General features: G+C 40.3%; 1 protein-coding gene across 1 annotated transcript in view; it reads right to left on the reverse strand.

Moving 5' to 3' along the window:
* The window catches only part of LOC115151994 (nuclear receptor ROR-alpha A-like), a 254716-nt gene extending 244747 nt beyond the window's left edge, over positions 1–9969 (reverse strand). Inside the window, exon 1 of the mRNA XM_029696403.1 lies at positions 9645–9969. Coding sequence (XP_029552263.1) covers positions 9645–9798 — 154 coding nt within the window. The 5' untranslated portion in view covers positions 9799–9969. The remainder of the gene's footprint in view (positions 1–9644) is intronic.
* Positions 9970–25879: the final 15910 nt, after the last annotated feature.

The following is a 25879-nucleotide window of genomic DNA, read 5'->3' on the forward strand; positions in this document are numbered from 1 at the left end:
CCTCGTCAGCTCGGGGATTCAGTCCAGCAACCTTTCGGTTACTGGCCCAACGCTCTACCTGCTGTTTACATCCCTGTTAGTGAGCATTTCTGCTTTGCTAAGATAATCCATCCACCTGACAGGTGGGGCATATCAAGAAGCTGATTTAACAGCATGATCATTACACAGGTGCACCTTGTTCTGGGGATAATAAAGGCCACTCTAAAATGAGCAGTTTTGTCACACAACACAATGCCATAGATGTCTCAAGTTGAGGGAGCATGCAATTGGCATGCTGACTGCAGGAATGTGCACCAGAGCGGTTGCCAGATAATTTAATTTTCATTTCTCTATCATAAGCCTTCTCCAACATCGTTTTAGAGAATTTGGCAGTACGTCCAACCGGCCTCAAAACCGCAGACCACGTGTAACCATGCCAGCCCAGGACCTCCACATTCCGGCTTCTTCACCTGCAGGATCGTCTGAGACCAGCCACCCAGACAGCTGAAGATACTGAGGACTATTTCAGTCTGTAATAAAGTTATTTTGTGGGGAAGAATGTATTTTGATTGGCTGGGCCTTGCTCTCCAGTGGGTGGGCCAGTCTCCCAAGTGGGTGGGCCTATGGCCTCCCAGGCCCACCCATGGCTGCACCCCTGCCCAGTCATGTGAAATCCATAGATTAGGGCCTAATTCATTTATTTAAATTGACTGATTTCCTTATATGAACTGTAACTTGGTAAAAAAAAAAAAATTGTTGCATGTTGCATTTATATTTTTTGTTCAGTATAATAATCTAATGTAAAATCCCTGTTGCGATCCCCATAGGATTCTATGAGGGGGCTCTGTCATAATATCTCACTCTCAACAGGAACATTGACCCAGGACTTCCATCTTCCTATTTCTGTGTGTCTATTTCCGTCTCTCACTTAAAAATAGCCTTTTAATATCCCAACATGCTGTTAATTATTGCTAATGTATTGTACTACATTAGGAAAATAATGTAGCAAATATTGATCGATAAGACAGATCAACTTTTGTCAGAGGATGTGAGCATGATTGGTGCTGCAAACATGGTGAAGAGTGAGTCCAACTTTCAATCACTGTCTACCACAGATCTGCACATCAGCTTTGATGGAGCCTCATGCTGTAGCAGCACCCACTCCATCTTAACGCACCTCCTACAACAATCAATCCACACAGGCAATAATCATATATTCATTAGTGGCTTATTCATATTTAAAATCAGTTTTTCGAAATAACAAATGGACAAATGTCCTCTTTATTCTTTCTGAGAAAGATGATCATACTTTTTTGGATGATGAAAATGGAACAATTGGGATAAGAATTATTGTCAACATAAGTGGAGAATTAGAATGAGTTCTGTTTATTGTCATTGTCTCTTAGTAAATGGGTGGAGTGCATATGAAACTGAAGCTTGGTTGTATGTTTACAGTAGCTTATATCAAAAGCAGTGTTTGTCTATGAAATGAATATAAATGGACTAGAAACCTGCAGAGGGCCTCTAGCCTTGGAAAAAAAACAAGTGCACATTAATGCCCACTCTCACAATTAGGACGTAGTCGTTATGGAGGAAGCCTGAAGGGTCAGTAAAAGGCACGTCTCTGGACAATATGCTCCAGACTACTGTGTGATATTTAAATAAGAATAAGATAATAGTTTCACATCCAATGTGATTCAACATGATTAATACTTTGGGGTATTGTTTAACCACTCAAGTCCATTGGCATTCTGTAATTGGTGAAAAAGATGGAGAGATGGGTTCCAATATTAATAATTAGTTGGTTCTGCTCTCTAAAAAATTCTGTCCAACCTCGCCAGATTTTAATCAAACGCTGAAAATAGTAGCTGATTGTAATCGGCACTCAGAAGTCAGCAGGGGTGTTTGAAGAATCCGTCAAGCCTGAGAGTGGCGCTAATTCGATTAAGTGGCAGCAGTACCTGGAGGGAATGAATCTGTATGTCTCTCTTTTTGATTTAGATACGAGATTAGGTCTCGCTTGTTACTCCAATATAAATACTCAAGCCAATGAAAATGACACTGATTTTCAAGTTGTTAATATTTTGTCTCAAAAAGTGACAAATAAACTTTGTTTAAATGTGGAATACTCCAGTGTCTACTTGACAAAGTGAACCAAAAGCACATTAATTAAAGGCTGAAACAATTGAATTAAAATGAATTATACGCATGACCTTCGCCCTTCTGTTAGAACCACAGCCCCGACAAATTGAGGCTGTTCTGAGGGCAAAAGGGGGTGCAACTCAATATTAGGATGTTTTGTACACTCAGTGTATATTACATACAACATAGCTGCATACTAAAGAAGCAACGCAAACATAGTTTGGTTTCAAGGAACTTGGGAGGTCGCATTATCCTAAACCCGCACAAATAAAGTGCAGTAAACACACACAAATCTACAAACACATAGAACACAATATGCAAAGAAGTAACTAAACTGGTGTATTCAGACAAATAAAATGTAAAGTCAAGTTCCAGAAATTGTCTGCCATATTTGCTTTAACAACCATGTTTAATGCATCTTGTGAACGGACATTTGAAGATGAAAACCTGAGACAATATCGCACAAATATTGCAAAAATATCCACAATCTACATCCATTTAAAAAGACAGTGGGAGGACCAACATGACTTTCACCTCAGACTCAGTGGTGTGCAGTATTCTACCATTTTCTGTCTGAACTCACAGTCGCCCAATATAGTCCTTACAACACGGCTGCCATGAGAGACATTTCACCAGAATAACAACAGCTAAGGGACTCTGGGGGTGTTCTGCTCAAATACAACAGGTTTTACACTGTTACCTCTTGCTGTTTTAAAATACAGCACATGCACGTCATGCCTGGGAAAGGCTCTATGGCTCTCTGCTCTGCATTAGAGGTGTTCAACACATGTCGGTGCTCCACTCCCTGCATTAGGAACAATATATGGGACTTCGCTTGAACGGTTTAATTGCATGCATGTCCAATTCACGTAAAACTTATGAAAAGACAAGTATGATTATGGTGCAAAGGTACAGTTTCACAAACTGCACAAAGACTTGATTACTTTCAGGTGATAGGAATACAAGTTCATACCAATGTTGGATTGTTCATTGATCATAAGCCCCTGAAAACTTTCTCACTGAAGGAAAGCTCACCTACCTTTTCAACTTCTGTACACTCTCCAGACCAGAAGAGCTGCTAAGGGCTTGGCTTGGATGTGTCATAAGAATTCCATTGAGTGATCCCATATCCCCTACTTACCACCTCCCTCTCCCACGAGGCCTCTTCAGAGGGGTCCACTTCATATACTGCAGGGACATGCTATACAACAGCACTGCTTAGGCCACAGTGTGCAGCATTAAATATAGACTCCTTTAACACCCTCCAATAATGCATCTAGAGTATTTCAGTTCATTACTATTCAAACTTTCTATCTCAGATATTAACTTCAGTAAATGGGCCACAGATCAGAGCTGTCGCTCACCGCTGGAGATTTCACATCAAATCTGCTTCTAGTCACCAGCCGAGACTTCCTTGCCAGCCCCAGTTGAGCCACTGCTGACGTGGACTCCAAAGAAAAACTGTCCCATAAGAACAAAACTTTCAGTGAAGTTTAAAAGCCAATAAACTATGTTTCGTCAATAAAGTAAATTGGGGCAAGCGGTGGATTAACTTGATGTTAATAAACTTTCGAATAGAAACAAATGATCAAACTTCATAGACTGACTTGGTCGGACCTAGCTTTTTCTCCTCAAATAACATAACCTGTAGGCCTACTTGGTACAAACAGAATAAGTTCTATAGAGCATCAATATCAAACACTCAAAGCTATCAAATTCATGTGAAGTTTGGAGCTATAACTCCAGATGTTTAGGCTTAACCAAAAAACACGTTTTGGTCCATTAGTCCATTGTTGAAATAGTCCCTAAATGTTTTTTCTAAATGTCAGCAATCAAGTTTTCAAAATATATAACTTTCAAAATACAGAAATACAGCCGGTATGATGCATTTTGCATTTTGGGACACCTCACACTCCTCAAAGTAGTAACAAGAGCGAGAGACAGAGACCATTATTTTGTCAAGGTCTATCTGCCAGAAAGAAAGACACAAACGAGTTGCTCTCCAGGATGTGTCCTGGCTGTCCGCATGGTGGCTACCTGCTGCTTGGCCCTCCTCATCGAGCAGAGAACTGTAATCCAGCTGGTATTTGAGAATGTCACAGCCTCACTTACGCTGCTGTCCAACGGGGTAGTGTGAGCACCGTGCCAGCTTCAGGCTTTCACAGGCTTTGTGCAGAACCTTGTTTAGAGGCCTCTGCTCCCCCATGAGCCATCCATCTTCTGTCAGCACAGAGTAAACACACGCCACAACTCCAGCCCACAGCGCTCCCTCTCCGTCCGCAACATAGAACCAATCGGCTGACTGTGGAAGTGAAAGTCCCCTTAAATGTCCAGAAACGGAAAACCATACCATGACGTGGTTATTTTGGACCAGCAATGTCCAGCCAAAGAAAACTGCATACGGAATGGTACGAACAGTTGAAGTCGGAAGTTTACATACACTTAGGTTGGAATCATTAAAACTCCGTTTTCAACCACTCCACAAATTTCTTGTTAACAAGCTATAGTTTTGGCAAGTCGGTTAGGACATCTACTGTGTGCATGACACAAGTCATTTTTCCAACAATTGTTTACAGACAGATTATTTCACTTATAATTCACTGTATCACAATTTCAGTGGGTCAGAAGTTTACATACACTAAGTTGACTGTGCCTTTAAACAGCTTGGAAAATTCCAGAAAATGATGTCATGGCTTTAGAAGCTTCTGATAGGCTAATTGACATGATTTGAGTCAATTGGAAGTGTACCTGTGGATGTACTTCAAGGCCTACCTTCAAACTCAGTGCCTCTTTGCTGGACATCATGGGAAAATCAAAAGAAATCAGCCAAGACCTCAGAAAATAAAGTATAGACCTCCACAAGTCCAGTTCCTCCTTGGGAGCAATTTCCAAACGCCACCTTCATCTATACAAACAATAGTACGCAAGTATAAACACCATGGGACCACGCAGCCGTCATACCGCTCAGGAAGGAGACGCGTTCTGTCTCCTAGAGATGAACGTACTTTGGTGCGAAAAGTGCAAATCAATCCCAGAACAACAGCAAAGAACCTTGTGAAGATACTGGAGGAAACAGTTACAAAAGTATCTATATCTATAGTAAAACAAGTCCTATATCGACATAACCTGAAAGGCCGCTCAGCAAGGAAGAAGCCACTGCTCCAAAACCACCATAAAAAAAGCCAGACTACGGTTTGTAACTGCACATGGGGACAAAGATCGTACTTTTTTGGAGAAATGTCCTCTGGTCTGATGAAACAAAAATAGAACTGTTTGGCCATAATGACCATCTTTATGTTTGGAGGAAAAAGGGGGACGCTTGCAAGCCGAAGAACACCATCCCAACCGTGAAGCACGGGGTTTGCAGCATCATGTTGTGGGGGTGATTTGCTGCAAGAGGGACTGGTGCACTTCACAAAATAGATGGCATCATGAGGTAGGACAATTATGTGGATAAATTGAAGCAACATCTCAAGACATCAGTCAGGAAGCTAAAGCTTGGTTGCAAATGGGTCTTAAAATTGACAATGACCCCAAGAATACTTCCAAAGTTGTGGCAAAAGGGCTTAAGGACAACAAAGTCAAGGTATTGGAGTGGCCATCACAAAGCCCTGACCTCAATCCCATAGAAAATGTGTGGGCAGAACTGAAAAAGCGTGTGCGAGCAAGGAGGCCTACAAACCTGACTCAGTTACACCAGCTCTGTCAGGAGGAATGAACGAACATTCACCCAAATTATTGTGGGAAGCTTGTGGAAGGCTACCTGAAACATTTGACCCAAGTTAAACAATTTAAAGGCAATGCTACCAAATACTCATTGAGTGTATGTAAACTTCTGACCCAGCTTGAATGTGATGAAAGAAATAAAAGCTGAAATAAATCATTCTCTTTACTATTATTCTGACATTTCACATTCTTAAAATAAAGTGGTGATCCTAACTGACCTAAAACAGAGCATTTTTACTGGGATTAAATGTCAGGAATTGTGAAAATCTGAGTTTAAATATATTTGGCTACGGTGTATGTAAACTTCCAACTTCAACTGTATGTAGAAAGTGTCTAAGGCGTTGTATAACTACAGCCTGCATGACAGACAGGAAACAGCTAACAAAGTTTGAGATAAGAGGTAAGGCACCCTGCACATCGTCTGCTTTTGTGTGATATGGTTACGTTGAGTTGTGTGCAAATATGTATGAGTATATCACTGTCCTACCGAACAATATACCTGCTGGAGTAAGCCTGTGTAACCGGTGTGAAATGGCTACTAGTTAGCGGTGTGCACTAGTATTGTTTCAATCGGTGACGTCACTCACTCTGAGACCTTGAGGTACTTGTTTCCCTTGCTGTGCAAAATTATGGCTTTTGTGTAGTGATAGATAACGATGCTTTGCGGGTGAATGTTGTCGATGTGTTTAGAGGGTCCTTGGTTCGAGACTAGGTTGGGGCAAGGAGAGGGACGGAAGCAATACTGTTACACCTGTCTGTCATTCCCTATCTGAGGGCTTTTATGTTGCAGTAAGGAGAAAACAAAATGATGTTATCTGGCATGCCAACTGATATGTTATTGGGGAAATCCTGAACAGACGGCAGAAAATAATGTTACAACGGCACAGCACATTATGAATGAATATTAAAATCCCATCTAAAGCCTGAGCTACAAGCCTGCACCACAGTCATCACTACCCATAACATGATACTTTAGTCTTAACAGTTCAGAGCAGAGTCTCCATAGTGAGGTTATGTACACACACACACACACACACACACATCAGCGAAGCTGAGGCTCGTTCAAGGATAAACAGTGCAGAGTTGAGGACTGGGCATCATCACATCTGCAGCTTCCCTGAGTAATTGTGAGGCTTCATCCCAGCCTCAGTAGAGGCTGTCAATTTACATAACAAGCCATTAATGATTGTTTCTGAATTTGCTCCTCACGAACTGAGGGATCCTGCAATATGAAAATAACACCCTTTCTTCTTTCCACTAATGATATCCACAGACCCCAGGCCCATTCTCTGACCCACTCAAGCCTTCCAGCACAGCTTCTGCTGAAGTAAGCCTTTTCTATAGGGTATTAGTGCTCAGGGTTAAAACAGTAAATGTGCATCCTCTGAAAAGGGAAAGGGTTCCTCAGTAAGCGGCTAAGCGTCTGCAGTGTCTGAACCCAACACTGTAATCGTGGAAATGCTTTACTTGGCATTTTTATTGTTTCACTTTTTTGTGTGATCTCATATTGGATTGTGCCACCAACCAATAGCAATTAGAAATATTTCTAATCAATTCATGTATTGTGGACAAAATACCTAACAAAGTTTCAGTTTCTATAAAAGCAATGTTTGATAAAAGAAAAAAAAAGAAGCCTCTAGAACTGGGTTTCCCAAACTCGGTCTTGCCCTAGCACTACACATCTGATTCAAATAATCAAAGCTTGATGATGAGTTGGTTATTTGCAACAGCTGTGTAGTGCTAGGGCAAAAACCAAAACCGGCGGGGGGGGGGGGGGGGGCACCGCAGACCGAGTTTGGAATCACAGAAACCAGACAAAAAGTTTTGATTATTTAAAAATCTTACTTTAGGATTTTATCATATTTGTTAGAATTATTATTAAAAGAAACAGTTGGGGAAGAATAATAATGCAGTAACATCATTTTTAATTTGCCTGTTATTGAAAACTTGTTGAAGTGCTACAGGATAACTTTTGCCAGCATGCCATGGATATTCAAGTTAAAGGGAAATATATATGTTTTATTACTTGATAGACATGCGTGTTTCTATGTTTTGTGGTAAAAAAAAGATAGGGGAAGATAAGTGTTTCCAAAGATGTCATCAACCAGTTAGAAGACAATTAGTTGGCAATGCCTACTCATAATTGGTTAAAATCACACAATGCACACTGATGATGTCATTGGAAACATTTATCTTCCTCAATCTTTTTTACTACAAAACCTAGAAACACACAATGATGATAATGATGAATAGGAAGTTGAACATTTTGGAAATGTCCCTTTAACATTCTGAATCCCACTGAACATGCTTTTTTTTACCCATTCAAGCATTACATAACAGAGCAAAGGCATTATTTTTCCTGTCTTTCTCTTCCAGACACTTTAATCCAATGCATAAATGGGTGGGGGTGAATATGGGTCAGCAGGTTAGGAGAGTCTAGAAGCCAGACTTCTTCATAAAACACCCATGAGATCAACCTAAAAAGCCTTTGTCCAAAATGCCTTTATAACTACCTGCCTTTGCCGGGTATTACATAACTGAGCACTGGCTGGGATCTACCAAGTTAGTACTAAATTAAACAATCTCGTCTTCACACAAATCATTATCTTATGCAGCTGGAATGCTTAGTGTTAAGAACCATTAGCCTACACATATGTTGAACTCAGGAGTCAAGAACTCATTCACAAGTGAAATAATATCTAATGATTTTAGCTTTCTCTCTGTCTTTCAGTGCGCGCCTCTGTTTATGGCTAAACCTGTTACATAACCAGCTTACATTCCACATTCACCATATCACACTCTAAACATAGGCTACCCCTTCCGCAGAGGAAATGTGCTCATGCAAACAACAGAGCAATGAATACACTGACATGTCTAATATGTAATTTAGTGTCATAATAGCAGGTGAATATACTGTACTTTGGAGTATTAGTCTATTCCATTGAACTTGGATGAACTAAATTGAATGGAAACAGTCTAGAGGGGGTGTGGCTAAATACTGTCTGTACTGTACAACACGGACGGTACTCAATCTCGCATATTCGTAATACATGTATACGGGACCAACACAATAAAAGTATTTATTTGATAAATGATCACAGTGTCCACTGTCCATCATGTCCACCATCAGGGAATTGTCAACCCTTCATTTCTGTCCGCTACAATGTATCAGATGTGGCGCGCACACGCAAGGCAAGGTAAATCAAATTCCTGCTGCTGATGCGTCTATATCACATACACACGCAATTACAGACTATCTATTCTGTAGCCTGTCACTTCGAAACAAATACGACCATAAAATACATGTCGCTTTTAAAGTTGAGGGCACTGGTGGTCGATAGCATACAGTTTCCCAAAGTTCACTTGTCTTTAGCACCATTGTGTAGCCTAATACACGTGTACTAAGATAATATAGCTAGTTGCCGTGCTTGTGTTTTAAGGCAATTGTAATCGACCTGTTTAATACACTATCCTAACTATAACTGTTTAATTCAGAGTTTGATTTGTCTCACAATGACACATCATCCGACAACGGTTGGACCTGTCAGTTTTCAGTTGTGCTTGAAGACCTAAGGCAACACCGAAGCAACTCTCTCATCATAATAAATATGGTAAACATTAAAAATGAAGTGCAATAAGAATACATTCCAGGTGGTTTTAAACATTTAGTTATACACATGGCTTATTTGAGACCTCCGTAATTTCAATTCTCCATGCAAAGAATTCATGTTGAAGTTTGATGCATCAAATCGGTAATCAATCAATATTGCTCGTGATGTGAGATGTCGGCCTCTTACCTCTGTTGGTGCTTGAACAGGTCTGCCTTCGAACAGGGGCTGGATGGTCCGCTTTTCGGAGCGTCTCCAGGTTTACCGGGGTTTCCCTGGCCGGGGTAGCCGGATCGGAGGCGCTGTTGCCCGGGTCGCTTGCTGGATCTGGAGGGGACTCCATGTTGATTTCAGATTTACTGTTAAACTATTGCTAGTTTTTCAGGACAAGTCTCTATGATTTGTGAGCTCCGAGAGTCCGTTTAGCTATCTATATTATAGTAGAACTAAGAAATGAGAAAATGCGAGTGTGTCAAGAGGTGGGTGTGTTGGTTTGATTGTCCACCGGCAGCGCTAGAGAGAGCTTCAGTCATAGGCCTACAACTGAAAAGGGAGAGGTTGTCAATAGCCGATGAATAGATGTACAGTAAGTAGGCTAGTTAGTGCCTGCGAGTTTAGTTCATGTGATAGCAGTTTGATGCAGCCAACTCGCGTTTAAATTAAGTTTATCATCCCAATTTTCATTTTACAGCATAAAGTTTGATTGTAGGCTATAGTCTATCATCACTGTGTTCAAACATTATAATGTGTATATAGCCACATTGGGAGAGGTACCCAATATGCTATCTCCTGTTCGTTTAAAAACCTGTCCATCTGAAGACTGCTCACATCTTCAAAATCATAATTGACAAAGAATATGCCTCGGCTAATGCAACTACAACTATAGAGAGAAAATGAAGAGAACATGTCCATGCCTGCACAGTCGATGATCTGCAGAGCTGTTTTAGCTCTCATCAACACCACCATCATCTATATTTTAAGGTTTACAGTGTAAAAGCCCGTGGAAGCCTGCATAATTGGTAGCACTAGAATTATTTACAAAGCTTTAAGGAAATTATTTCAAATGTATTCTGCTGAGATAGGCCACCAAAAAGTAATTATATGAATATGAGTAGGCTATCTATTGTCAATGTGATGATCATGAGGATGATGATGATATTGACGAGATGCTGAAGATGATGCTGTTAGTGACAATGCTGCTTATTATGGAGAATAATATACATGTTTTATGTTTAATCAGAGCATGGGGCAGTAGATTAAGCTGGTCTGAAACGGACCTTCTCAGGCAGCTGATCAAAGCTGCTGGGTCCTGTCTTGCTTTCTAATTTTCATTTTACATCTGAGAGAAAAATACATTTCTCCCGATGGCACGAAATTGCACACTTGTCTTTGCAGAGGATGTGCAATGCTATGTCTGCGTTTATGTGGTAGGGTACACCGTGCATTCAATTCCCGCTCGGGCCTCTGTGTCTACGCCGTTTGTGGTGTAATTACAAACACCATGCCTTCTGCATGTGATCAGCAGCAGGGCGCCACAGCGGAACCCCGCCCCTTCAATGCCTTTCACGTGGACTTGGTCCTGCTTCTCTATTCACACCGGCGGTATTTATGATTGAAAGTAACTGTCCATTGTGTCCAGATTTCTATGAAATGTGACCTAAAACGAATTACAATATGAGTGAAATAGTTATTTTTCCCAAAAAATTAAATTAAAATGTACTAGTCCGGCCATTTCCTCGTCGCTAAAATTCTAATAGTTCATCTAATTTCAGTTTATGTGACAAAACCAACAAGTATAGTGTAGAGAATCATTGTACCATCTAAACCGCTGTGAAATATATTTTCCATAAAGCAAAGCATTGTATTTTACAGCTGTTTGAAGCTGGTGTACAAAACCAAAAGTAAAAAACGCAAAAACGATACTTAACATAGAACAGATCTATAACTCACATTTCTATGCAGCCTTAGGTACGTTATAAAGCAGCTTTTCTGTGTTGGAATGGTGTGGGTTTACCCTAACGACAGAATATCCTCAGTAGGAAATAGCAAGCATTTTTTAAATGTCAGTTTGAGATAGAAGTTTGAGGGGTGGGTTTTGAAGTTTTTTTTCTCCAATTTATGCTTTGGCACAAATATGAGCATAGGATGAATCAACAACATTATTTGGGTATACAAAATATTAACTTTTAAAAGTGAGATTTTCACTAGACAGTTACTTTATGAATAACATATTTCAGACTTATTTAATGTTTTGTTATATGAACAGCAGGGAAATTATAATAATAATAATGATTATAATTTAATATAATTATTACTATTACTAGTATTTTTTTTATGCTGTTATTACTGTGCTTTGCTTTGTTATTCCTTCCGGAAGGGGACTTTAAATGACAAATGATGACAACCAAAAAAAACTTCATATGTTTTAGCTTTAAATCCAATTATGGCATCATTATGCAGGTTAATCACAAGTCCTTACATTTTTGTCACATCACTGGGCTCTTTGGATAACTATTAAACTAGATATGGATTAGTGTAAGTGACATAATTTGACTGATTTGAAAATCTTCCAATGTTAACCTTGTTCAGCTATTCTCTCTTTTTACAAGGCTTCCAGTCTGCGTTTACACCGATGATGGCCCCCAGTCAAATGAAATATGAGATCGAACTTCAAACCACAGCCAGACTGGCATTTCTTTCATACCCTTTTACGCTCCTACCTCATTTTCACAATAAGGAATCAAGTTTGACATGCAGAGTAACATTTCTTTTATATTGTTTATTTCATGGGGGAAACAATTGCCCGTTGTGCATTGCCTTGACATGACAAGGATTGTTATTCCAGTTTCAGATTTGCACTAGAAAAGGCCACAAATCAAGTAGAAATATCAAGTGGAGATATCTCCACCCTTCCTAATAACCAACACACTATAGACATTACAACCATGGAACAAATCTATAACAACCACAGTGCACTATATCGTGGTGCAGTGGTGTTCAACAAAGTCTATGCTAGGTTAGATAGTAACATTGTGTAATGCTCATTTAGAGAAAAGAGAGTATGTTTTTGTCTGCTCTGATGTACTGTACTGTAGTGTCTGTTTCATATTTTAATAAACAAAGACAAAGTGTCTGCTGTTTGCAATGTCAGCTGCTGCTGTGGATCTGAAGGTAAAGTTTTGTCTTACCTAATGTAACTACAAACACTATATTTAGGCAGGAAATCACTTTCAATTTGCTGAGCTGAGTAAGAGTGCATCATCCATTCTCCATTCGATGCTGTTTAGCAACATTCTTTTCATTGTCATTCAATTCAAAATGGCCTGTGTGTGTTCCTGTAGCTGTACATGTGTAGTTTGATGGAGAGAATTCTGCTGCTGGCATGCACTACTACTTGTTGCATTGTTTAGATTGATACAGCTTTGGAAGTATATATTATTTTATATAGAAAAATAATACACGATTATATATGTTATTTATGTAAATAATTGTTGAAATTCCACACAGAACTGTATTTTCAGTGTGGGGCAAAATGTTTGATGAACTACCGAGTTACATCAACTGAATACAAACCTATTAGAAGAGTCTGATTGGCTTGCCATTATTTAATCATTTTCCTCTCTTTCCTCTGAGGGAACTATAATCACCACTTCCACATTTGGCCATAATAACCCCTCATGGTGTTATTCATCACGATCATCAGCTATGCAGTGCCTTCTGGATACAATAATATTTACCTTTTAAATATTGATTCAACATATCTGCTAGAGTTGTGAGTCATGTAACGTCAAGCCATTAGCTTATCCAAACAGCACTCTACTTATCAGACACTCCTACAGCACTGAAACACCGGGATCTTACAGGTTTCACTAAAGTAGCCAATGGAGCAAAATATAACATTACAAAATCAACAGTTTCTTATCTTGATTTGTGTCAAATGAGAATTTCACAATAATGTTCATCCCTACTTTGTTATAAGGGAGTATCCCTTGATGGAGACTGACCTCACACCAAATCACACCTTATGTGTGAGTCATTCTACTGTATTTGGCAAGTTATGGTCATTTGCATGGCTAAGCCCTGTGTCTCAACTATGAACACCATTGGAAATGCCTTTGTATTTTTTCAGTTTCATTCCTGCCAACCTAAGGTTTCATTGGATTGCCATGGACCACACACATTCATCAATAATATACTTTATTTGCAATATTTAATGTCCCTCAATAAAATCAAACCACTGTGAAAAGACACATTGTCTGTATCAGTTTGGCGATTATGCAACAATTAGTTTTGGTTTTGCTAAGCAAAACTGGAGGTGGGAACTTTGTCAGGACTGGGTACAGATCAGGTTTCACTGACATTATTTCAAACTCAGCCCTTCCTACAACAACCAACCCAATGCCTGTAATTCTCTATGACTGCTGCTAGAAAAATACGTACGAAATACTGGATGTCTTAAGTTTCATTAGTTGTTGGTATGAAATAGTAAGCCAGTAGGAAATTTAACTGACCAATTCAAAAGTTATTTTTCAGTTAATAGTACATTTAAACATTTCATATTCGATAATGAGCCAAATATTTACATAGATTTACTGGACCTATGATGGTGAGCCCTTGGCCTGTTTGGTCTGTATAACAACTATATCTGGCACGAAAGGAACACATAAGGAAATCAGACACTGAACAGGTGAGCTGGCTCTGACTCGTGTTTAAACATTTACATGAAGATAATTAGTCCTCTAACATGACATTTTGGAGCACAAAGGCAGATATGGGGAAGAAACATTGGGGACATTGTGAGATGTCACATTCACACAGCCACATTTGATTTATCTTTAATTTCACCAAAAATATAATTGAATATATGTGCAGCTGTAAATCAAATATTGATTAAATTATCTACACCAAATTAGTTGATACAAACTGCATATACAAATCAAATTGAATCAAATTGTATTTGTCACATGCGCCGAATACAACCTTACAGTGAAATGCTTACTTACAAGCCCTTAACAAACAATGCAGTTTTAAGATGATTTTTATTTTTAAATATAAAAAATAATTAAGGAGCAACAATCAAATAACAATAGCGAGGCTATATACAGGGGGTTCTGGTACAGAGTCAATATGCCGGGGCATCGGTTAGTCAAGGTCATTGAGGTAATATGTACATGTAGGTAGAGGTAAAGTGACTATACATGGATAATAAACAGAAAATGGGGGATGGGGTGGGGACAATGCAAATAGTCCGGGTAGCCATTTGATTAACTGTTCAAGAGTCTTATGGCTTGTGGGTAGAAGCTGTTAAGAAGCCTTTTTGACCTAGACTTGGCGCTCCTATACTGCTTGCCGTGCGGTAGCAGAGAGAACAGCCTATGACTAGGGTGGCTGGAGTCCTTGGCAATTTTGTGAGCCTTCCTCTTACACAGCCTGGTATAGAGCTCCTGGATGGCAGGAAGCTTGACTTCAGTGATGTACTGGGCCGTACGCATTACCCTCTGTAGTGCCTTGCTGATGGAGGCAGAGCAGTTGCCATACCAGGCGGTCATGCAACCAGTCAGGATGCTCTCGATGGTGCAGCTGTAGAACGTTTTGAGGATCTGGGGACCCATGCAAAATCTTTTCAGTCTCCTGAGGGGGAATGGGTGTTGTCGTGCCCTCTTCACGACTGTCTTGGTGTATTTGGACCATGATAGTTTGTTGGTGATGTGGACACCAAGGAACCTGAAGCTCTCCACCTGCTCCGCTACAGCCCTGTCGATGAGAATGGGGGCGTGCTCGGTCCTCCTTTTCCTGTAGTCTACAATCATCTCCTTTGTCTTGATCACGTTGAGGGAGAGATTGTTATCCTGGCACCACACTGCCAGGTCTCTGACTTCCTCCCTATAGGCTGTCTCATCCTTCTCAGTGATCAGACCTACCACTGTTGTGTCATCGGCAAACTTAATGATGGTGTTGGAGTCGTGCTTGGCCATGCAGTCATGGGTGAACAGGGAGTACAGGAGGGGACTGAGCACGCACCCCTGAGGGGCCCCTGTGTTGAGGATCAGCGTGGCAGATGTGGTGTTACCTACCCTTACCACCGGGTGGCGGCCGGTCAGGAAGTCCAGGATCCAGGTGCAGAGGGAGCTGTTTAGTCCCAGGGTCCTTAGCTTAGTGATGAGATTTGAGGGCACTATGGTGTTGAACGCTGAACTGTAGTTAATGAATATCATTCTCACATAGGTGTTCATTTTGTCCAGGTGTGAAAGGGCAGTGTGGAGTGTATTAGAGATTGCATCTGTGGATCTGTTGGGGCGGTTTGCAAATTAGGGTGGGTCTAGGGTTTCTGGGATAATGGTGTTGATGTGAGGCATGGCCAGCCTCTCAAGCACTACATGGCTACAGACGTGAGTGCTACGGATCAGTAGTCATTCAGGCAGGTTAACTTGGTGTTCCTGGGCACTGGGACTATGGTCGTATGCTTGAAACATGTTGCTATTACAGACTCGGTCAGGGAGAGGTTGAAAATGTCAGTGAAGACACTTGCCAGTTGGTCAGCGTATGCTCAGAGGACACATCCTGGTAATCCGTCTGGCCCTGCGGCCTTGTGAATGTTGACCTGTTTAAAGGTCTTATTCACATCGGCTACGAAGACTGTGATCACACAGTCGTCCGGAACAGCTGATACTCTCATGCATGCTTCAGTGTTGCTTGCCTCGAAGTGAGCATAGAAGTTATTTAGCTCATCTGGTAGACTCGTGTCACTGGGCAGGTCAAGGCTGTGCATCCCTTTGTAGTCCATAATAGTTTGCAAGCCCTGCCACATCCGACGAGCGTTGGAGCCGGTGTGGTACGATTCAATCTTAGTCCTATATTGACGCTTTGCCTGTTTGATGGTTCATCAGAGGGCATAGCAGGATTTATTATAAGTGTCCAGGTTAGTGTCCCGCTCCTTGAAAGCAGAAGGCAGCCCGACCTCCCCACCCTTTTTCTACGTCTTTTCTTCACGCAAACAACAGGGAATTGGGCCCGTTCCAGAGAAATCAGTATATCCTTCATGTCAGACTCGTTAAAGAAAACATCTTCGTCCAGTTCGAGGTGAGTAATAGCTGTTCTGATGTCCAGAAGTCCTTTTCAGTCATAAGTGACAGTAGAAGCAACATTATGTACAAAAAAGTTACCAACAACTCAAAAAAACGAACAAAATAGCACAGTTGGTGATGAGCACATAAAACTGCAGCCATCCCCTCCGGCGCCATTCCATTACTCCCTCACATCAGGATAATTGCCGTAAAACTGATCAAAAGTAAAATAGCCAAACGTTATTTTGGTCATGTAAAGGAATTATTTTGTTAGTACTAAAAAGTTTACAACTTACAAGCTCAGAGCTCCTTACGATCTATCCACAGGATCGTTGTGGAAAGAAGATACTTTCAGGAAAAGGAAGAATGAATCTCTCACTTGCCTGATATTAGAACTAATCCCTCTTCTTCTGCTCAGGCCTGTATCCTCCAAAATGCATAACCTCCTGACCCACTGCAATGTGACCCTGTGAACCTTACTCCAACATCTCTCTCTTTCTCAAGTTCAATGGCTTAACCAGGGAAAATTGAACTTGAAGGTACATACAGGAGTGGACTGTGAGGCTTGCGCTTTTCAAAGAACCCCCCCCACACACACACACACACGTACATACGCATGCACACACGGACACACAGACAGCTGCACACGCACACACCCTCCCCACCCTGCGTTTAAACACACAGAGGATGCAAGGACGAGTTTGATGCTGCTGCTGGTTTAATTTTTGAGTTCTAATGAATTATGCCGCTGTCATCGACTGGAGCAGAGGAAGGATGTGCGGATGTGAGGCGGGCAGTGCTACATGGCTGCCTCTCTCCCTGTGTTTAAAAATGATTGATTAAGCTGACACCAGCTCAGGGGTGCACCACCGCTCTATTTTTCTCCCTCATTATGTAAGGCAATATTTCAAATCAGGAGAGCACAGGAGGAAGACACTAGAGACACAAGGTAGGACACCCTTCAGAGAAAGTTTATCAGACAATAGAATAGCCTCTGAGACTGATGGACTTTTCAGCATGTCTTGGGAGTGCTTGTTATTGTCAGAGGGTACTTACTGACTGACTGACATACTTACTTAGGCCCATCGCCCCATCAACGATGCCTCTCCAGCAAACTCGACTTTGGGCAGTTTTCTCCTTCCAGGAGTAGCCAATCTTTCTATGCCCTGGTGTAAAACAACATTTTTGGTCATGTCCTTGTGTTTTTATTTCAACCTATTTATCAATTGAAGGTGTAAAGGTTCAACCAATGGTTCAGGAGATGAAAACCAAAATCAAAAATAGAATATACTGTCCAATGTATAGTATGTGAGTAGTGGGAACAAATAGCAAGAAATTAGAAAATTCCATTTTTCAATACTGATGTTTTTTCCAGTGGACATCATGACATCTCTTTGTTGCTTTACAAATTGGAAATCAGAATGGTTCCCCTCCAAACACAGATGCACTACAAATTATTTTCCTCTTGATGATGTACTGCAGTGTGGAGTGCCAGAACATAATGAAAGAGATATATTAATGATGTTTCACTTATTCATTTGTAGGAAATGAAGAGGCACGGCAATGGATTGAAACAGTTGACAGAATAAAGACCCAACGTTGGGGTAATGATTGTATTTATGATTTCATTCTGACAGATCGTGGTATCAGGAGAGAAGCACAGTGCCTCGTTTGTGGCAGTTCAAAGTGTTAAATGATGTGATATATGGTGGAGTACTCTGGCACGGGGGCACGTACACTTAGACATTCAGTACAGAACTGAATGAATGTGTTAAGCCTCCTGGGTGCAAAAGACCTCAGGTAGTTCTGCCACCTTCAACTTTACAGGAGACAGCTATGCAGTCAAAGGTTTGTGAATTTTAACATGAACATGTTATGCACACGATACTGTTTCAGTTTAATTGAGGTATGTTAAGGATGATGTATAGACTATCATGGTTAGATGTACCTGGAACTTTGTGTCTCACTCCATTGAATGAAACAATGCTACGGAACAGCACCACCTAGCAGCAACCTAACAATAGTAAATCCCTGAATTTACTGTAAATAAAGGTTTAGATTTCCTTGTATAAGTGCTGCTGTACAGGCAGCTGTGCATTCCTAAGTGGGCTTATGTATGTTATTGAAGGGAAATATGTTTTTTGAAGATGACATCTAGATGACAGAAAAATGTAATTTATATTCTACATTAAAGGACTACTGTAGCTGCTGGTAGTAATTAGTATTTCCAACCCATACAACCCATAATTACTTTCTATACAAACACAGATATGCAAAGTAAATTGCTCTACATTACATAGTCAATGTGTCTCTAGAACTGAGCAAATATCCTAAAGACATGACAAACTACAAAGAAAAACAAATTTTCTGGTCATAAATCTGCTTTGCGTGAGGACAACATAATTGTCAGGTTACGGCCAACTATTTTCTGTCAGAGTTAGAATTGACTCATGGCATGTGTGTAGAGTTCATATGACTAGGGACCGGAGTGATTTTCTCAGTTAAAATCAGGAGGTGAAAAATTGCGTGGTTATTTGTACCTGACAGAAGTTAAGAGCTTCTCCCTGGGGCCCGCTTGCTCCCTGCTGACCGCAAGGCTGCCTTCTCCTCTCCTCTCCTCCAGCATCAGCTCACCTTGTGAGAGTACACTTCACTTCCCCACTGGCTGCTGGGATGGCCTGCTATCCGCTAACTCTACTCTGCTCTACTCTGGCTCTGGAGCTTAGCTGTCCTCATGGGTTGTTGCTGTCCTTATGGGTTGTTGCTGTCCTTATGGGTTGTTGCTGTCCTAATGATTAGTTACTGTCCTATGGGGGTATACGTGTGTGTGCCAATGACAGTAAAAGCAGTGGTGGAAAAAGTACCCAATTGTCATTGTCAAATTAAAGATACCTTAATCAGAAATGACTCAAGTAAAACTGAAAGTCACCCAGTTAAATACTACTTGAGTAAAATATAAAAAGTATTTGGTTTTAAATATACTTAAGAATCAAAAGTTAATGTAATTGCTCAAATGTTTTTTAAATTTTTTTATTTTACCTTTATTTAACTAGGCAAGTCAGTTAAGAACAAATTCTTATTTACAATGATGGCCTAGGAACAGTGGGTTAACTGCCTTGTTCAGGGGCAGAATGACAGATTTTTACCATGTCAATCTAGCAACCTTTTGGTTACTGGCCCAATGCTCTAACCACTAGGCGACCTGCCGCATCAAATATACTTACATATCAAAAGTAAAAGTATAAATAATAAAAAAAATCCTTATATAGATCAAACAAGACGGCACCATTTTCATGTTTAAAAAATAGTTACATATAGCCAGGGGCACACTCCAACACTCAGACATCATCTACAAACAAAGCATTTGTTTTTAGTGAGTCCACCAGATCAGAGGCAGTAGGGATGACCAGGGATGTCCTCTTAATACTGTAAGTGTGTGAACTGGACAATTTTCCTGTCCTGCTTAGCATTCAAAATGTAATGAGTACTTTTGAGTGTCAGGGAAAATGTAAGGAGTAAAAAGTACATTATTTTCTTTAGGAATGTAGTGGAGTAAAAGTAAAAGTTGTCAAAATATAAATAGTAAAGTAAAGTACAAATACCCCCGAAAACTATTTAAGTAGTAATGTAAAGTATATTTACACCACTGAGAAGCATCCTATAATTTTAAATGTGTAGATATTTTCACCAAAATACCATGTTCTGATATATAATGTTTGGTGGGGATGTATGCATTAGTTGAGAGACCAGCGTCCTACTGCTCAGGACCCTGTTTTTCAATAGCGATGGAATATAGGTTTACGAGATTTTAACGACGCATTGTTCCAACGACAGTCGAAGATGTAACCATGCGTTTCCCAAACCACCACGCAGACAGTGCATCGTTGGAGCATGATACATGATTCCATGTGTTATTTCATAGTTTTGATGTCTTCACTATTATTCTACAATGTAGAAAATAGTAAAATATAAAGAAAAACCCTTAAATGAGTAGGTGTTCTAGAACTTTTGACCGGTAGTGAAGAATAGTATTTGTACTGCAATAGTTGAATAGGATGAACACAGTATATAAATATGAAATGGGTAAAAGAGTATGTAAACATTACTAAAGTGACCAGTGTTCCATTATTAAAGTGACCAGTGCTCCATGTTTAAGGAACATATGGTAGCAGCCTCTAAGGTGCAGTGATGAGTAAGCAGTCGGTAGCCGGCTAGTGACAGTGACTATGTTCAGGGCAAAGTACTGGGTGGAGGCTGGATAGTGATGGCTATTTACAGTGGTGACCCGTCATTCAGGGCAGGTGGGGTAGAGCCCCACCTGTTTTGAGACCCACTTGTTATTTTGGCATTAATACGTGTCACATATCAATTTGCAAACAAAGTAAAAAAATATATATATAATTGAGTTAATAAAGCAGTATACAACCATGGTGTCTTTTTTGCTCTCTTGAGATAGGCAGCTCCAAAATGCATGTGTTTCAGCGTAGCTCAGTTCTTTCTGTAGTGGTGGGTCAGGCCAGCAGAAAATAGGAGCATTGCACCGTGATTGGCTCAGTATTCTGTCACTCATGGGGACCTTGCGCAATCGCCTAGCTTTAGTCTTAGTAATGGTAGACATCCAACATTTCTATAGAGTTATATTACCATAGAGTTATACTACAAGTGCCCTTCCAAGAAGGCTCAAGGTCATTGGCCACAGAAATTACGTCAAATCACATTATATGTACAGTGGCTTTGATTGGACTGATCATGTCAACATCTTACTTTCACAATCTTAGCTAGCAGTCATCATCGTGAATCAAGTCTACTGGCAAATTATTTTTAATCCTTGTCATATGAAGAGAAATAATGAAGAGAAAATATAGACAAAACTTATCGGTGCTCATCGGCCATTGGACATAAACGTTACACAACAAGTTGGAAATCGCAAATTCAACATTGAGTTGTTTGGAAGGAACCGGTGACAGTGGCTAACAGCAAGCATTGCAACTGGGAACTCAGACTGGGAAAATCCGTTTTGAGCAGTCATCCAACTCGGAATTGTAAAACTTTTTCTTTAATGACAGAATTTGCCAACGAAGGACCGCCGCACACAACAAGGTGCGTCCAAAAATGTCTTATATGCTGCTGCGTAAATTATGTAATATGGCAGGGAGATCTGGTCAGCCATATCAGCTATGTTTTTTAAAAAGGAAGTAAACGAGGCTGAATGAATTATTTCACTGCCAGACAAGGCTCCGCTGATAGCCAAGTGTAGTGGTGGTAAGGATTCACTTCATTGTTCTGGAAAGAAAGCTCTGCTGTTGGGACAGCTTCATGTAGGCCCTAAACGTTTTGGCCCTAAACGTTTGTGGGCACGGCTTGTCGCCGTTATAGTGCAATTAATGTATTGTTTAGTGTTGTGTTGTGTAGTGGCTTTGCTGGCATGCATCTAAAAACATTTGGGGGGTGTTTGCCCCACCAAGATTTACATGTCAAAATCACCACTGGCTATTTAACAGTCTGAGATAGAAGCTGTTTTTCAGTCTCTCGGTCCCAGATTTGATGCACCTGTACTGACCTCGCCTTTTGGACAGTGGCGGAAAAAGTACCCAATTTTCATACTTGAGTAAAAGTAAAGATACCTTAATAGAAACTGACACAAGTAAAAGTGAAAGTCACCATGTAAAATATTACTTGAGTAAAAGTCTAAAAGTATTTGATTTTAAATATACTTAAGTATCAAAAGTAAATGTAATTGCTAAAATATACTTAAGTAGCAAAAGTAAAAGTATAAATCTTTTCAAATTCCTTATATAGCCAGCGGCATACTCCAAGACTCAGACATAATTTACAAACAAAGCATGTGTTTCTGTGAATCCACCAGATCAGAGGGATGACCAGGGATGTTCTCTTGATAAGTGTGTGAATTAGAAAATGTTCCTGTCCTGCTAACCATTCAATATGTAATGAGTACTTTTGGGTGTCAGGGAAAATGTATGCAGTAAAAAGTCATCATTTTCTTTAGGAATGTGGTGAAGTACAAGTAAAAGTACTCAAAATATAAATATTAAAGTAAAGTACAGATACTCCAAAAAACTACTTAAATGGTACTTTCAAGTATTTTTACTTAAGTACTTTACACCACTGCCTCTGGATGATAACGGGGTGAACAGGCCATGGCTCGGGTGGCTAAGACCTTTGATGATCTTCTTGGCCTTCGTGTGACACCAGGTGCTGTAGATGTCCTGAAGGGCAGGGAGCGTAATGAAAGGAAAGGCAGCACTGCTCTCAGATCAGATTTCTAGATTAAAATGTTACCTTAACTACAGAGTTAACATTTCACAATACTGATGAAGGATCAGCTCCTAGAGAGATTTGACCACTATGACTGCCAATATTGAGGTGGCTTATTCTAATGCTACCCAATAATAATGCACTAAATCACAGATTTGACACATCACTGTGCACATGTTGTTACACATCATGAAATATACTGAGGCAAAAATTACAGACTCTAGCCTGCAATTAGCAAAATATTTTTAAAAAATATGAAAATGACATTTATTTAAATATTATTTAAATATATAAGCCTATGTAGCCTACAGTATACTGGAGTCATCTCGGCTTTAATTTGAAACAAGTTCAAAGACATTCCGAACTTCATATTTGTAGTGAACTTTGATCTGAAGTTATCGGCTGTCACAGAGAGACAGATAAACATCTTGATTCTAATTTTAGTGGAGATCTTATGTGTATAAAGTGACGCAGAAGGGCAAAAAAAATCATCTAACGACGCACTTAGCTGTTCTACAAGTGGTCTGAGGCAGTCGGTAAATAATAAGCATTTTGAAGTGCAGCTCTACTAACGATGGTTTTGGGAAATAGCTAAAAAATGTAACGACGCTCCTACGAAGGTTCTAATGATGAACTTAGCCTTGAGATGCTTTTGGGAAACCCTGCTCCATATGTCTCCTGATTACACTAATGACCCAGAGAATCCACTTCACCATAAATATTTTCATCATTTGAGGATCACTGGGAGAACGTTTAATCCGCATTTTGTTTTCCATGATACAGTCTTTGATATAAGACACTGGAATGGGGAGCACAAAATGTAATGTCAAACATTTCTACAATCATGCAATAAATGAGGAAAAGGAGAATTCCTTACATTTCTGATAGTGTATACTGTATATGACTGTGTGCAATTACCTCACCACATACACCAGTTTTGTAATCTTAGTTGTGTAACCTTTATTTAACTAGGCAAGTCAGTTAAGAATATACTATATACTATATACTACTTATATACTAGAGAAGGTAGGATTGGCTATATCATTCATATTATTTCAGCATCTTTTAAGGGTCATGAAGCAAAAGCCACTGGTATGCATAGCAGCTTTATTCACAAAGCAAAAAGCACATTGCTCAGCTGCCCATACATACTAACAGCTTCTGATGAAAGACCGCAGCATACTGCCTGCACAATGCTGTCTGACAAATCCAGCCCATCAGACATTACTGTGAGGTCTCTGATGTTGGGGGGTTGCTAATTTAGCCTTTAGCTCCATGGTACCGTAAATCACAACACTCACGAAGACAAATGTCAGAACACATGTTGCCAGACTGTCTTTGAGCATACAGTAGGATTCCTTTAATTGGGTGTGCAGGGACTGGGTCCAATCCCCAGCAACCACTCTTCTTCTTCTTCTTCTCTCTCTCTCTCTCTCTCTGTTAACAAAAGGCTGAGAAATGGAAAAGACAGCATCAACCGATCCCTACTTTGTGCCATTATAGAACAGACACACTGGGGGTAAAGAGGTGTGATGGTGAACTTCAAGGAGAGCTTTATATAACGTATTTTTTGTCTCCATGACTTATGTTTATTTTACTTCTCCTTCCTCCCCTCATGTCTGATTGACACTGCTTCCTGTCATAATAACATTTTTTTTTTATCAAACTTGCTCATATGGAATCCACTGATTGCTTCTGGATATATTTGTCTGAGTTGAGGAAAATGTGAAAAGAATCAAAAAGCTCTCCAGTGTCTGAGCAGACAGTAGCATCTTATCAGAACTGTGATTCCAACCTGTCACGCCCTGACCGTGTTGTAGGTCAGGGCGTGACTAGGGGGTGTTCATGTCTTTTCATCTCTATGTTGGTGCTCTTGGTATGGTTCCCAATTAGAGGCAGCTGATGTTCATTGTCTCTAATTGGGGATCATACTTAAGTTCTCCATTGTTCCCACCTGGGTTGTGGGATATTTTTTTGTTGAGTGCTGATGTGTGCTCTGTTACTTCACGATTGTTGTTTGTTTATTGTTTTGTTTAAGTTTCACTAATAAAAGATGTGGAACTCGAATCACGCTGCGCCTTGGTCCGTCTATCCCAACAACCGTGACACAACCCTTCCCCTTTGCCTGCTCTTACATACTCTGAACTTCAGCACAGGGAATAGAGATCTTAAAGAATAAAAGGCCTAAACACAAAAACATTTCTCACGAGTATTCTTGACTGTTGATCCACGGGGCTACAGAGAAAGGTTTCAATGTCCACATTCTGTCATGCCCTGACCTGAGAGAGTCGTTTTTCTCTGTTTGGTTAGGTCAGGGTGTGACATGGGGTGGGCATTCTATGTGCTGTATGTCTATGTTGTTTTTGTATTTCTTTGTTGGTCCGAGTATGGTTCCTAATCAGAGGCAGCTGTCTATCGTTGTCTCTGATTAGAAATCATACTTAGGCAGCCAGTTCCCCACCTGTGTTTGTGGGTTATTGTTATTTATGTGTGTGTACGGCATAGTGCGTTACGGTCTTACTGTGTACCTGTTTATTGTTTTGGTTTCCCTAAATAAAGATGTGGAATTACCGGCACGCTGCACCTTGGCTCCTTTATGACAGGGAATTTGAGGATTCAGAACGTGACACATTCAGATAAAACAGTCTCCTTTCTTGACATTCAGTAAGTTGCGACTTGGTACCTAATTTTGTAGTCAATTTGTATGTCCATTACAGCCTGATTCTGGCTCGTTTTGCGAATAACATCCATGAAGCTCACATTTACAGCATAGAAATACCATAAACACCTGTGTAGTTCAAATACTGTGCCTTTGTTTCCTCAGAGAGCTTCTGACCTGTGATTCACATCTCAGTTAGTTTAGCCCAGACCAGGCGTGGAGTAGCAGACTCCAGCAGTGGACCCTGAGCTGTACACTACAGCCCTACTACAATAATGAGCTGAACTGGACACACCTTGAGAAAGAGGACATGGACCCAATTCAATATCTCAGCCTAATGTCTGTCTCCTGTCTAGCACACAGAAATTCATTTCTTCTCCCTTCAGTAATTACTTAAGTGTGTTCCTTCTGTCCACAAATCAAAT

Source organism: Salmo trutta, chromosome 17, assembly GCF_901001165.1.
Source record: "Salmo trutta chromosome 17, fSalTru1.1, whole genome shotgun sequence".
Taxonomy (NCBI): Eukaryota; Metazoa; Chordata; class Actinopteri; order Salmoniformes; family Salmonidae; genus Salmo; species Salmo trutta.